The following is a 16,158-nucleotide window of genomic DNA, read 5'->3' as shown; positions in this document are numbered from 1 at the left end:
GTGTCTCCTTCTAGTCATTTTGTGTCTCTTTCTAGTTGTTTTGTGTCTCTTTCTAGTAATTTCGTGTCTCTTTCTAGTCGTTTTGTGTCTCCTTCTAGTCATTTCGTGTCTTTTTCTAGTTGTTTTGTGTCTCTTTCTAGTCGTTTTGTGTCTCCTTCTAGTTGTTTTGTGTCTCTTTGTGGTCATTTTGTGTCTCTTCTTGGTTAGCCTCCACCTCTTGTAGTTATTTCGGATCTCTTTGTAGTCATTCTGTCTACTTTGTGGTCATTTTGTGTCTCTTGTTGGTTGGCCTCCCCCCTTTTGTAGTTATTTTGGATCTCTTTGTAGTCATTTTGTCTGTTTTTGTTGGTCATTTTTTGTCTCTTTGTAGTCTTTTTGTGTCTCTTTTTGGTTGGCTTGCCCTTTTTGTAGTTATTTTGTGTCTCTGTGTAGTTATTTTGCGTATTTTTTTGGTCGTTTTCTCTGTGTCTTTGTAGTCATTTTGTGTCTCTTTGAAGTCATTTTATGTCTTTTTTGGTCAGTTTGGTTATTTTATTTGTCTCTCTGTCGGATTTTTGTGTATTTTTTGGTCATTTTAGTCATTTTGTGTCTCCTTCTAGTCATTTTGTGTGTCTTCTTGGTTAGCCTCCACCTCTTGTAGTTATTTCGGATTTCTTTGTAGTCATTCTGTCTACTTTTTGGTCATTTTGTGTCTCTTTTTGGTTGGCTTACCCTTTGTGTACTTATTTGTGTCTTTGTGTAGTTATTTTGCATATTTTTTTGGTCATTCTCTGTGTCTTTGTGGTCATTTTGTGTTTCTTTGAAGTCATTTTATGTCTTTTTTTGGTTATTTTTTTGTCTCTTTGTGGATTTTTTGTGTCTCTTTGTAATCATTTTGTGTCTCTTCTTGATTAGCCTCCCCCCTTTTGTAGTCATTTTGTCAATTTTTTGGTCATTTTGTGTCTCTTTGTAGTCTTTTTGTGTCTCTTTTTGGTTGGCTTACCCTTTTTGTAGTCGTCATTTTATGTCTTTTTTGGTCAGTTTGGTCATTTTTTGTCTGTGTATTTCCTGGTCATTTTGTGTCTCTGTTGTTATTTTGGAACTCTTTGTAGTCATTTTGTCTATTTTTTGGTCATTTTGTGTGTCTTTCTAGTCGTTTTGTGTCTCTTTGTAGTCTATTTGTGTCCCTGTCTAGTCATTTTCTGTCTCCTTCTAGTCATTTTGTGTCTCTTCGTGGTTGGCTTTCCCTGTTTTGTAGTTAGTTTGGATGTCTTTGTAGTAATTTTGTGTATTTTTGGTCATTTTGTGTCTCTTTGAAGTAATTTCGTGTCTCTTCCTGGTCTGTACCTGTTAATTTGTGTGACATTTTGCAGACGAAGGCAAGAGGGTGCCCTGGCATTTTGGGCCCATTTAGTAATCCATGCTGGCAATTGATTGAAATTATGGAGATATGTAAATTTGGCAAACTTGTTAATTTATCTTGTTATGTTGAGCTGTAATTGTAGCGTTTTAAGTTATATAGTTTTCCACTGCTGGTCTGAGGTATGTGGAAAAAAGAACACTGCAGTATTAGTAGAAGGCGACTGCACAATCTCTTGATTTAAACAGAAGTTTTGGGACTAATTAAACGATTTTAATTTGCAGTGCTTATAGCGTGAACACAGTGTGCCTCTGTTTTCAGTAACGTTAATTTAAAAACAGAGTGCTGGATCACCAGCCTCAGTGCTTGACCTGAACCTGAACCCTTCTCCAAACTTTATTGTTACCCGACATCGCCATGCTCAGTGCCGTTACGTTGTATGTACAGTGCATGACACGGGTTTTCTGGAAGTGATTGTCAGTGAGCATTGTGATCCAGTCTATATTCCACTCCTCTCGGTCTTTTTCATCCACATCTACACAGTTGTCTGGTGTTAATGTGGCAGTGGGAACATTCTTCAGAAAGCAGGTGTTCCTGCTTGAGGCCATCTGACATCATCAAAAATGCGATCGCTGAGAGGAGGTACACAGGTGGTGAATAAAAGCCACCTCACAGTGCCTCCCCACTCAGTAACATATGGATATGGATATGTATGGAGAGACATTTATTTAACTCAAAGAATTATGGCAAATTATGTCGTCTACTCTTCTCTGGGTTATATATATATATATATGTATGTACTCATTTTTTTCCATATCTCAGAGCCAATGGTTGCTCACATTTTGCTCAGATTTCTTTTCCTTTATTGATGTTATTTGTCTCTCGTTATTGCAGTATTGCAAATCAATAAGCTGCTTTATGGTAATATTGACTATTTAGGGAATTTTGTGTTAGCGTGACTGGTGAATATCATAGTGAGCTTCCTTCACAGCAGCGTCCTGGTCTGGTGATACCAGTATGAACTGACTGTTTGGTTAAAACTGTCTTACACTTCATGTTTTATCAGGAACATCTCAACTACGTATCCGAAATCTCCCAAGAAGAGATCTTCATCCTGGACCCTGAACTGGTTTTGATGGCAACAGTTGCCACCTCCCCGACTGCCATGCCTGACCTGGTTAACCCCGCCTCCAGCCTGGTAAACAGCAGGTAAGTCAATCACCACCACGCTGATCCTGTTATACCCCTTTCCGCCAACTTTGAACAAGCTCTGCTCTGGTTGCCACGACTACTTTTGAACCATTCATTCATTCAGGTGTTGTACACTCTGGACAGGTCGCCAGACTATCATAGACACATAGAAACAGGCATCCATTCACGCTCACATTCACACCTACATCATCAGTTAACCTAACATGCATGTCTTTGGACTGTGGGAGGAACCCGGAGTACCCAGAGAAAACCTACACCAGAAGGTCTTCCCCACCCTGGGTTCGAATTAGAAAAGTTGGTTCCCAGCTGGAACCAAAACAATGCAGGTTTTCCTTGACCTGAAGTGCATGACATCATATTGTAGAGGTTGGAAATTCTCTTGCATGTTATTGTCTTGTACATCTTTTTATCATTAACTGTTGGTCCATGTTTTTTGGATGCAAGTCAAAGTCTTCCTACTACCTACTACATCCAGTGTGCATTGTGCAACACCTTTCATTGATGACACATCCTTGATTACAGTAAGTCTGATTGAAACTGGTGGAAACAGGCTGGTTCGGCTAGATAGCACCAAGGTTCCAAGAGTCCCGAATGGAGCTAATTCAAGAACCAGGGCTAATTTGGTGGACTTTAACCCTTACCTTACTAACCAGAGCCATTGTTTTAGGACTGCTACAACAAAAGCTCTAGAACAACTAACCGGCATCAAGGACAACTATGAATTTACAGAGAAAATCCAGTTTAAAGAATGAATCCATCTCGTCCCTGCAGGGGTAGAAGACCTAATGCAAACACTGATGAGTTTTTTAGAGATACATGCAGCAGAGGAGGCAACTTGCCGAGATATTGGAGGAACGGATAAGAAAATATATCATTGCACTGATAATAAATACCACTTGCAAATTAAGGGTACAGGATTTGGAAAGGGTATTGCTCTAATATTTGCAGATGTATCCGGCACAGAAGAGACAGTGTGATAAAAATCACGATCCAACCACTGCAGAATTATTCAGGTGGCATTTGGGAAAATGGAGACACATCACGGAAGAATTAATTTCATTCACAGCAAAACTAAACTCTCAATATATCTCAACCATGGTTGAATTTGACACAAACGTTGACCCTGGTTCTAGTTTTGTCATTTCCTAGTGCAGCATTATTTGGTAAAGCACACATTCATGCACGTGCTTATACCAGGTACAATATCTTAGAGGAGAAGATGACTGCACTGGGAGAAGTTTCCAACCCTCCTCAAAGAAGTATAAACCGCTGTGTCACGTCGCTGAGCTAAACTTCCTCGGTTGGTAGTTTATCTTCTGCCTGTACCCTGTAGAAACACATCGGCACCAAAGCAGTCATTTGCAGAATACAAAGTCCGTGTTTCGCAAGCGATTTCCACAAGTGTCGCAGCAAGACGCTGGACCCCAAATTGCTCCTGATGATAAGAGCTCCTAGTGCCTTATATGGTAGCTTACTGCCAGCACTGTGTGTGTGTGTGTGGGTGTGTGTGTGTGTAAGTGAATGAAAGGGAAATAGTGCTTGGGGTAAAGGTGCTATATAAATGCAGTACACTTCTCATTTACCAGGTCCCAAGTGAAGTCCCACTGCTGCCTTGCTTTCGTTCATGTATTGCATTATGGGACAATGGTGTAGCTCTATAGTGCACTTAAAAGTCCAGTTATTATAATGCACCTCCAAGCCGGCGATAGCTATTGTCTGTCTGTCCATTTATATGTATGTCTCTCCATACCATTTACATGAACCTGAGAGAACAGGGGAATTTCTTCAAATTTGGCACAAACGTCCACTTTGACTCAATGATGAACTGATTAGATGTTGATGGTCAAAGGTTAAGGTCAGTGTGACTTTTCGTCCATCTTATTCACGTGAACATGATATTTCATAAAGGCCTTGAGGGACTTTCCTCAAATTTGGCACAAACGCCCACTTTGACTCAATGATGAACTGATTAGATTTTGTTTTTCAAAGGTCAAGGTCATTGTGACCTCACAAAACTTTATTTTGGCCATAACTCAAGAATTTCATTTGCTAATTATGACAAAATATAACACAAATTTCTAATGGGACAAAATGATGGCGTAATGATGGATGATCCATCCATCCATCCATCCATCCATCCGTACTTAGTCTGTACTTTCCATTCACGTGAACCTGATATCTTAAGAACATCTTGAGGGAATTTCTTCAAATTTGGCACAAATGTCTGCTTGGTTAGATTTTGATGGTCAAAGGTCAAGGTCACTGTGACCTTGTGTCCCTCTCATTCTCTTGAAAGCAATTTCTCAAGAAGACCTTGATGGAGTTTCCTTAAATTTGGCACCAGTGTCCACCTGGACTCTTGGATGAACTGATTAGAATTTAGGGGTTAAAGGACAAAGGTCACCATGACCTCACAAAACATGTTTTTGGCCATAACTCAAGAATTCTTATACTGAGCATTACAACATTTTACACAAATGTTTTATGGGGTAAAATGATTAAGTGATGGCAGTTTGTATCCAAAATGTCAAAGGTCAACTTCACTGTGACATCATCATGTTCTGCATCTGCACTTTTCTGGCCATTATTCAATGTCATATCTCAGGAACAGAAGGGGTGACATTTGGTCAGATACTGAATTGGTGACACTAATCTTTGGTGTCCACCTTGAAACTGTGCTGATTGTATAGATCTTCTGTGCTGTTTGGTTGAAGATGTGTGTGAAGCATTTATGTTTTCGAATTAGTAGCTTCTCTTTGCTCCATATGAGTCTTGACAGGCAGGGACGTAAACTGTAACTGCAATTTGACTTGTTCATGGAGGCGGTAATTCTAGTTTGGTATGTATTTTCTTTAATTTTATTTGGATCTCATGTCCTAAAATGTATGATTACACACTTCAAGATGTTTTTGCCAAATATCAGGCAGATGAAACATAATTGCTGCCTGGGTTATGTTTACTCTGGATGTTTTTTCCCAGTCCAGAAAGTAATAGTTTGTTATACTGCACAGAACTTTTAGAGAGGTGGCTGGGATGGATGGTGGGTGCACAAAGCGCAGGACTTTGAGAACAGGGTTTGCATCCTCATTATGTTGATATAAAACATAATCTGGGTGGCATTCCCTTTTTCTTTCCAAACACATTGCTGCTGCAAATTAGACGAGTATAAATTGTAAGGTTGCTTGGGTAAATACACTGCATACTCATACATACAAATGCCTGTGTAGCAAGGCTGCAATTTATTTGTATAGCAGTGTTCAACAACAAGCCTATTCAAAGTGCGCCACATAAGGAAAGCATTAAAACAAGAAATAAAAGAAGCACAAAGCAATCTAAAAAGACCCAATATTGTGATTTAAAAGGATTAAAACAAAAACAAATGGAGGATTAAAACAGGCTAAAATAGAATAAAACAGATTAAAAAGAATAATTTAAATTACAGTGCAGTTACAGTGCAGTATGACAATTTTTTTTCCAAAGTTAATTCAATAAAATGACTTGGCAAAAAGACTGAAAGAAAAGGTGAATGCTCCTTCTCTGTGCTTAGTTTGACCCTGGGGACAGGAAGTAGACCTGTCCCAGATGATCTGAGAGGTCTGGACAGTTCAGCAGATCAGACTTGTATTTTGGCCCTAAACCATTCAGCTTTTAAAGTCAGTTTTCTTGACATGCAGGAAGTGAATGTCGAGGTCTGAGAACTGGATTAATATGGTGTCTCTTGGAATTAGTGAGGGACTGTAGAAGCGGCATTCTGTATCAGCTGCAGCTGTCTGATCTGAGACCTGTAAAGACAGCAATTACAGTAGTCTAGTCCACTGAAACACATGAAGTTTTTCCAAATCCCACTAAGTCCTTTAATTCTTGATATATTCTAAAGGTGATAGTGGCATCGTCAGCGCTTGGCAAAACATGGCATTAACAGTCATTTACCATCCCTATTGTATGGTGGATGAACTCATCCTTTGCTTGGAATGGAAGGAGCTTCCGCACCTGATTGTTTTCCCTAATTTGCGGACATTCTTTTTCTTCTGTTCTTCTTTGAGTTACCCGCTAACTGCTATCAGCTGCTTTTTAAAACTCCTGGGCGGATTGCACACATAACATGTCATCAAAACGTCCCATCCATGGTCCCATCCTGCCAGCTGTCCCTGTTACACAGACATAGATTTGGCGCTTTTACTACCTCTGCTGCCTTAAAGGCAAGACAACTCTCTCCCCCATTCCACTATTGTACCTTTTATAGAGATTGGTGAGGAGAAACAAGGGCGCAAAATTCCTGCCTGTAAGATTGCCAGCTGGCCGTTGTAGACAGCATTTCACAAAGTCTGTAAAGTTTCCCTTAACGCAACATTTCATTGCGGTGCAATCAAGACGTGTCCGACAATAATAACCGAGGGTAAGCCCAAACTCAATGCTGCATTTTCTTGTCTTTCTTTCTTTTTTTTTAACTTCATCTTGATATGCCTCATTCATTACACAATATGAGCGCAGAGTGTGACTGTGGGCAGCTTACCTACCAACACTGTACACTGATGAAAGGCAGTGTTAATACAGTGCATTTTAATTTGCATTCTAAAGTCTCAAACAGATCTCGGGAAATGCAAATTAACGCCTACAACAGTGTGGTGAAAATGTATCAGTTGGCTATTCAACCGGTCCAAACAGATGCCAACAAAGAAAAAAAAAAACACTCGTCAAAAAATTCCACTCATTTCACAAAATGTTTTGTGAATGGAGCATGAATATTTTGTCATTGTTAATTTAGTCTAAATTAAAACAACAATTCAATGTGATCCTTACTTGATAAATAATGAATACAGGTAGTTAGGAATGACATAACTTTAAAATGACCATCTAAATAACATCTTGCATTTCCTATAGCTGTATTATTGTTGATACACAACGTTGACGCGAGTGTTGGTTTTTCCCCATTGATTGTTGCCCTTTCAAAATGAAAAGCTACTGGCAAAGCAGTGGCAACACAGACCTCCTGTTTATTTTTGTAAGCTGAAAATATCATGCGTGTTGTGTTTGATTTATCCTACCTTCGTATGTGTAGAAGAAACGTCTGCTAGTCACTAAGCTAGTTTATGCAATGGGAAATGTAATTGGCATACGCTAATAACCTTAGCATGTGATAAATCTATTGCACGCCTGTCCATCCTGGAAGAGGGATCCCTCCTCAGTTGCTCTTCCTGAGGTTTCTACCATTTCCCCCATTAAAGGTTTTTTTTGGGAGGAGTTTTCCCTTACCCGCTGTGAGGGTCCAAAGGACAGAGGGATGTCGTATGCTGTAAAGCCCTGTGAGGCAAATTGTGATTTTCAGGGGAATCGTCTCTAGTGATTGGTTAGGGAAAATCGAATCCACATCCCCCATGAGAAGTTTACAATTCAACATGACGCTGCAGTGTACAGTATGTGTGTTTCCACAGCTGCCTTTTTTTTTATTACCATAAAAACAACAGTGTGTTCATTAGCAATGTATTTTGATTGTTCTTTTTCAAGAGCAGCTAAATAACTGCAGTTTTCAGGGCCTGTGGGGAAAGAGTCTGACGTATTGACTATTCACAGAGGCTCTGATGCCAGTAGTTAAAAACTTTTTTGAAAAGTGCAAGGTGCAAGTAGAGTATGCAGGCAGAAGGAACTGGATTTAAAATGTTGCATAATGTCCCCCAATTTCATAGCTGAAAGAACCAAACTGTGTCATGCTAATTGGTTTTGAGTAGACGTAAGGACTAGACAGACCCTACAGCTGATACTGAGGAACTGGCAGCTTTATGAATTTTGGTGGTGAAGAAGGAGGCAAATTCAATGCATGACTTGGTGGGTAAAAGTTCAGGGGCCACTGACACAGGAAGGTTTGTTAGCTTGTCAACAGCAAATAAGGGGCGTGCATTATAATTGTTCTTATGCGTCTACGCTGGCGATAGCTGTAGCTTGAGGCACTCTGTGTTCGGGTTGTCTGTCCATCATTAGTCCATCCCATTTTTGTGAGGGAATTTCTTCAGATTTGTCCACAAACGTCCGCTCAAAAATGAACTGATTAGATTTTAATGGCCACAGCTCAAAGGTCAAGGTCACTGTGACCTCATCCTTCTCATTCATGTGAACATAATATCACAAGAACGCCTCAAGAGAGTTTCTTCAAATTTGGCATTTTGTGTCCTCTTGGACACAACGATAAACTGATTAGATTTTGGTGGTCAAAGGTCAAGGTCACTGTGACCATGCTTTCGTCTCATTCATTTGAACACGATAACCCAAGAAAGCCGTGAGGAAATGTCTTTCTTTAGTGGACTAATTGCAGTTGTTAGTGATGTTAGAAAAGGACTTCCTTGCATTTATGAGTTCTTAATTCTAGAAAAAAAAGTTGTAGATGCCTTTATAGATGTTGTAATGCACCAGGGGATTTGTTTTCTGCCACTTGTGTTTGACTTTTTGACTTCATTTTAATAATGTTCTCACCAGAGTGGCATTTCTCCGTGGTACTTTTTCTTACCAGAGACAGCTTTGACTTTAGTGGGAGCAATGGCATCAACATTTGCAATGTTAGAACTGAAATTATCTACATGATTATCTCCTGCGGGGGCGGGTGTGGAAGAGAAAGCCTCAATGAATAATTCACTCGTGTTTTCGGTGATACGGTGATTATCTCTGTTTAAACATTTGTGTGCACTTAGATAATCATCTCAAAGAAAACAGGGGAATGATCAGAAACAGCAGCATCAGTCAGCACAACCTTTGAAATGTTCAGACCCTTGGAGATAATTAAGTCCAGAGTGTGCCCCTTATCCATAGTTATTCAGAATACAGCATAGTTCTTCAGTGCTGCTGTCCTGCGGTTAGCAGCATAAATCTTACTATCAACAACAATAACTACGCAGTCAAAGTCAATGCAGATAATGGACAGCAGTTAAGAAGAGTCATCAAAGTTGGCACCATATTAAGGTGGCTTATAGAATGCAGCTTGACAAAAAGGGTTCAACTGAAGACCAACATATTCAGTTTCAGTTAAAAACATAAACTCAAGATTGTGCTTGATTATCAAATAATCAAATCAGTTTGATAATCAATCATATTTTCATGCCTCTGCACAGGCGTCAACCAAGGCTGCAGGCACTATGTTTTCGGATTGTCCGTCCATCCATCTGTCCCATACTTGTGAAGGGGTATGTCAAGAACGCCTTGGGGGAATTCCTTCAAATCTGGCACAAACGTCCACTTAAACTCCATGATGTAGTGACTAGATTTTGGTGGTCATATGCCAAAGGTCAAGGTCACTGTGACCTTGTCTGACTCACTCATGTTAACGGGATATCTCAAGAGTACCTTTAGGGAATCCTTTCAAATTTGGCACAAACGTTAAATTGGCTTTAACACTAAGCTGATTCGATTTTGGTGGTCAAATGTCAAAGTCACTGTGACCTTGCATCCATCTCATTCTCGTGAATGCAATATCTCAAGAACACATTGAGGGAATTTCGTCAGATTTGGCAGAAATGTACACTTGGACGGAAGAATTAACTGATTAGATTTTGGCGGTCCAAGGTCAGGGTCAGTGTGACCTCACAAAACATTTTTGGCCACAACTCAAAAATTCTTACGGTAATCCAAAACTTTTATATTTTTTTATATTTTTATTGTAATGTTTCTATTCTATAATAAGGTTTCTCAATGATTGCATTTCTTGCTTTTAATTTCCTTTTAATATGTTTACTGTGTGCACCAACCACTAAGGCAAATTCCTTGTGTGTGAAAACCTACTTGGTAGTGAACCTTATTCTGATTCTGAAGTCCAGAAGAGGAGTCTGATTTTGGCCGCTGATGGGGGCCACTGCATGAGACAGCAGGTCCTTGCCTAAGGGTTATGGAAGTGGGGCTTGGACCCTGTCTGTCCTAAGCTGCTTCTCTCCTGACTGCACTGATGCCAGGCAGATTAGCTTGGTGTTGATTTGAATGGCAGAAATGTGAGATGTGACAGTGCTGTTTAGTGGCAGCCATTAACATCACATTGACTTTAATCTCTGATCTCAACTCTCAACAGAGGGGAGGTGGAGGGAGACTGGTGGGGCAACAGCTGTGGTGACCTTGCTAGCCTTATCAGTCTTGTCAGCTCTGGCAGGAGAGAGCTGTTCTCTCTTTTTGTCATTTTCATTATCAGCAAGGGTTTTTTACAGAATGTGCACGGTTGGCGATGACAGCAGTGACCTGGACCAGTGACCTGCGCAAACCATCATTTTAAACATTATTAGCCCCCACATGTAGAATAATTTTGTTAAATTTGGGGGTGTTAATTCATCTTTTGGTTGAGGAGATTTCTCTTTTATGTCACAGACCGCAACACAGAGAGAGCAGCATGGTTTGATTGTGGTACTGCTTATGTTTCTGATAGCAGCGTCTCCCACAGCTAAAATTACAGGTTAAATTGTCTCTTTGGATGAGTTTTCCCCATGAGACTGTTTTTTGCCTTTTTCTGTTGGCTGGCACTTTATATAACACTCCATATCCAAACTCCACTTGTGTCTCATTGAAATTTATTATTGGTTCAAACCTGTTTTCCACTTGTAACGTCAGGGTCGAATGGTGTTGTGAGCCAGATGTCCATGGTCAAAGTTGGTTGAGCTGAATCCATTCATTTGGCCCTTTGTGGTTGTACAGTTTTGCACTTATCTTTAGATTTAGCAGCCAAATTATCCCAGCAGGTAGAAATTCCACTGACAGAGCATGACTTCACTGCTTTTGTTTCAGTGAGTCTTGAGGAAAATTATAGTGGAAGTGCATTTAGGATGTGTCATACTCCACTTTATTAACAAAACGGTGCATAATCGGGCTCAGAATAAAGGAAAAAGGAGTAAAATCACTGTATTCAGTCCTTTAACTAATCATAGGTGTGTTTGGAGCGCCATCTCCCATTCTTTTTAAAAGCCAGGTGCATCTGCACATGGCACACTGCTATTTACATGGCGCATCTGGCAAATCGGAGAGGTGAGCGGTTTTCTGGAGCAGTGATGTTACTACAGCAAATATCATGGGACATTTAAGCAGCAAAACTATAAACTGTAGTTATAAACCTGACAGAGGAAACAGAACTAAACTTTTAGCTTCTGAAATCATCAATAAAGTTATCCTGATTTTTTTGCATAAATGTTCACAACGTCTCTCTTAACAGGGAATTGGACAGTAGCTCTGCTCTGATCTCTGCTACGTTCAGATTTTACAGAATGTCGTTTATATTTTCCTCATTAATTATGTATTTTTTTCAACAACCCTGCAATGACTCCTCACATCCCTGTGTGTGTTAAAGGCAGAGAGTACATGCGTCATGAACCCACCTATGTAGGTGCATCTTACTATCTGAATAATACACCCTCTAAGTAGAGAGAAAATACTGCGCTATTCTGACTTCAGACCACGTTTTTGTTCGTCAGTGGCACATTGGCTTTCTGCTGCCTCAGAATAGCGATGCGCCAACAATCTGCCTGACAACAATTTATTTTAATGTCCATGGGTGCACAGATTAGCCAAAATACTTTGGCTACTTGCACAACATGGGCACCCCCGTACATGGGGGTCGGAGCCTGTCCCAGACCCTGGACAGATCACCAGACTATCACAGGTCTGAGACAGAGAGAAAGAAAACCACACATGCTCACTTTCACACATACTGGCAATTTAAAGTCACCAATAAACCTAGATGTCTTTGGACTGTTGGAGAAACCAGGAAAACCAGGAACAAACCCACATTGACATGGGCAGAGACTGAAATGCCACACAGAAGGGCCCCAGCTGGCCAGCATGTTGGCCTGCAGTGTGGGCGCTGGCCGTGAAAATGACAACTGTGTTGGTCTAAAACAAACAATGACAGTTGTAAGGTGACGTGGTAAGATAGGCCCCTTAGTGTCATTTAGAGACAAGTATCCACTTAAATTAGTCAAAATGAATTCTAATGAATTCTTCAGTATGAATATCTTTCTCTCAAGTACACCAATCTTTCAATTTTGATATGCAGAGTGGCATAATACAGTCCAGGAGTCTCATTTATGAAACAGTGCGTAGGATGTACACTAAAAAGCCAAAAATGGCCTCCACCTCCCCATCTGCATCGCCAATTTCCCATCTCCAGAATGTTCATGAGCATGGGTCAAATTTCCTCCCATCAAGTCTGGGTTTTTATGGATAACTTTTGCATGGGAATTGGCCAACGTGTCTTTCAGGCCTTGTTTTGTGCATACACAGTGCTCAAAAATGAGTCCCTTGGGCACAATTTTGTGTTTAGGGTTAGTGAGTTACTGTTTGGGTCACATGAATGTTGTGAGTAGCAGAAGACAGAAGTAGATCGTCGCAACCAACCCATACTTGTCATAAATTATCTTCCCAATGATTCAGTTGTTCCAGGAAACCTCTGTTATTCATTTTATGACAAGGAAAAAGAACAAATATAGCAGAAATAGCAAGTAAGCAAAGAGATGGAGCAACAGAACACAACAAAGATTTTTGAAAACAGGCGTAATGGTACGAATCGGTGATAAAATTAAAATAATTCTCTCTTCACATGGCAGTGTATTTGATGGCCTCACAGACCACCGTCACCGACAGCGCTGCCTGTATTAAAAGGTACACTATTACGACCTCCTTTGTTTGTTATCGTCAGAAACTTTTCACTCTGCCCTCTAGTGCCATCTAGTGGATGTTGCTATGCCAACATAAAGGATACATGGAAGTAAGTTGAAATCAGCTATCTATTTTTGTACCTAAAGGGAGCATACATGAGCCTTGAGTGTAGAGTAATTTTAAGGGTAATAGTAGTAGTAAAAAATTATCATTATCATTAATCCAACTATAATTCTCCACCTCTGGTATAAATAAAAACAGTAAAAACAAACCACAAATGAGCCTCAATGAAAAGACACACATCCAGGGCTTGTTTTCAAATCACACATTATATTTTAATGGAAATCTTACCATGAAACCCTGGCACTGCTCTCAGCGCTGAAGAAAAAGAGCCAGACTGTTCTTAGACCAACGTTATTTTATCATGCATCAGCCTGACATGACCTTTACTAAAATTTTAATCAAAGAGTCTTTGTTTTCCTGCTCCCCTTTGTTTCCTCTGACCTTGTTCTTGCATTCCTGGTTGTTAAACACACTTTTGTGTAAAAAAAAAAAAAAGCTGTTTCTCACCAGTGTGATGCAAAAATGCAGTCAGGAATACAGATGACACCACCAGGTCCGATGCAAATAGCCTGCACATTTCGTGAATGAGGTCTAACGAGTATCCACTTCACGCAACAAAACCATAACCAGACAGAGAATGTCTGAGGGGCCAATGTTAAGACACTATAGCAAAACAATCAGTAGTGATGGCCAAATGAAGCTTCATTTGGCCATTTTGCATTGCCATCCCTTGAGCCTTCATTACACCAAGAGCGCCATCTAGTGGGTTCAGCAAATACAGCTGGTGGTTCATGAAGCTTCATTTGGCCATCACTACCAATCGGACCCCAAAGTCGATGCTAACGGCAGCTGCCACTTGTTACATGTTCAACTTACAATGTAAGCAACTGCTCGGCGATCTCAAGCCATAAAATTGACTTGTATTTGGTTGCTGAGGTAGTTGTTGCCATGTTTGTTGTGCATAATTGGGTGTTGAGAAACCAAATATGACAGGATGTTCCTCTGTTTTGGCAGCTAGCTAGCTTTGACCTGAAGGGATGACGTCAGTTGGAACAAAGGATTTCATTCGTCAAGCGGAAATCTGTTGAAATTAAGGTCCATCCGAATACTTTTACCCGCATGAATGTTCTGCAGAGGTGTGCAAGCAATCATTTATACATTTTTCAACAAATTTTCAACATGCTTGGTGTCAAACAGCCTGAAATTGATGAAGGACAGTCTGTGTAACTGGTGAACCACATAGGTTCAACAGTTGGTCTTCACTGTCAGATTACAGCTGTCTTACATAACAAGGAAATACTCTGCTGCATGCCATATTTCAAAATATGTTCTTGTTTTGGTGATCTTTTAGGGACAGTTCCTCGGATCAGACCTCCAACCAGGTATTTGTTTACCCTGTGGACCCTTCCTCTCCGTCACCTTCATCCTCTGTGCCCAGGTAAGACCACACACTGAACACAAACATACTGCAGAGAGTTTTGTCTCACTTTTATAAAGCTATACACAGAAGAATAATGTTCAGTTGTTTCAGTCAAGAGTGGATGTCAAGTTGTATTATGACATCCATACAGCTGGGACTGTGGGAAGGGCTTGGCTCACTCTGATTGGCCGAGCAAGTAGATGCAAATTTCATTACGCCACTTCACAGTTTGAGTCGTCGAGCCTAGAGAGCCCATTAGACGGCAAAGCCTGCATGAAGTAGAACTGCATAATTCTCAAGTGTGTGTGTGTTTGTGTTTGTGAGCGAGTGCGCATAAGTGCATATTTGTGTGTGGGCGTATAAATACATGAATAATATTTTTCTATCTGCATCTTTCCACAGTTTATTTTCCTTCGAGAAGTAGCCAAGTGTTACTATAGTATTTGCTATGGCTGCGCGTGTGTGTGTTCTGCGTGTGTGTGTGTGTGGACAACACATTTCCCTGCTTGCCCTGCCTCCGTATGAAATCCTTTTAACCATATTTACACACTCACTCACACAGATTAAATTCTCACCTACAGGAACCTGTTAGAGCGGTCGTCTGTTGATGCTCTGTAAATGCTTCCTCTCTTTCAAGGCAGAGAAGACAGAGTCAGTGAGAGAGGAGAGGCTGAAGAGTTGCTCATGTTTTTCTGTTTGCTGATTTTTAGGATAATTCTGGTGCTTCTCTGTCCTCCAGGGACCCTGTGTCCTCATATGAGGACATTACATTTTGGGTTGGCTGCACCTTATACTTCATTCTGCTTAAGAGTTGTATTCACTGTTGTCACTTTAAGAACTCAAGATGCTGATTGACCAATCTGTCTGACGGACCCGAATTCAGCTTCAGTAGCTAAATGACGGATAGAGAAACTGGGCTTTATTTTTGTGCAGGGGAATTTAAGGCTGTGTTTGTGCGGAGCACCGTAACATTTTTGTATGAAGTGGTGCTTCATTTTCCACCAGCTCAGATCACAGTTTATTTCCTACTTTTATCAACAGCACAACCTTGAGTGTGATTGTGCTTTTATACAGCAGCTGCAGAAGCACCATTTGTTAGTTAACAGTAGTAGGTGGTCGCATTTTAGCCGTTTTGAAGCATTTTTCTGTTGTTATAGCGCCACCCAGTTGCCAGTTAGAGTTAAATTTCTCCAGTCACCTTGAGGCGTCCTGTTCTACATATCTACCAAGTTTAGTAAGAATCGATATGGCGGTTAGGCCTAGATAAGAAATGAGCTCTCTAGCGCCCCCATTTTGTTTGATGGGGTCAATAATGGAGGGGTCCCCTCAGATTATGTGTGGTCATATGCCTACAAAGTTGCGTGGTGATGGGTGAAACCCTTGAGATGTTATACACCTTTATGTGATGAGCCACGCCCTCCGCAATATTCATTGCCTTATAGAAGCTCAGTTTTAGTAAGTTTTCCAACTTTTGCCAAGAGGGAACTTTAGATATTGGTCCCTAGATTATGTT

The 16,158-nt window shown here is 40.5% G+C and overlaps 1 protein-coding gene across 7 annotated transcripts in view; it reads left to right on the top strand.

The window, feature by feature from the left end:
* dgkza (diacylglycerol kinase, zeta a) overlaps positions 1-16,158 on the top strand; it is a 149,979-nt gene that overhangs the window by 106,088 nt on the left and 27,733 nt on the right. For all 7 annotated transcript variants that reach the window (XM_033615708.2, XM_033615707.2, XM_078166002.1 and 4 more), the window contains 2 exons: positions 2,406-2,548; positions 14,577-14,663. In XM_033615708.2, the coding sequence (XP_033471599.2) occupies positions 2,406-2,548; positions 14,577-14,663 (230 nt within the window). The remainder of the gene's footprint in view (positions 1-2,405; positions 2,549-14,576; positions 14,664-16,158) is intronic.

This window comes from Epinephelus lanceolatus, chromosome 24, assembly GCF_041903045.1.
Source record: "Epinephelus lanceolatus isolate andai-2023 chromosome 24, ASM4190304v1, whole genome shotgun sequence".
Taxonomy (NCBI): Eukaryota; Metazoa; Chordata; class Actinopteri; order Perciformes; family Serranidae; genus Epinephelus; species Epinephelus lanceolatus.
This window is presented reverse-complemented; position numbering and strand designations above follow the sequence as displayed.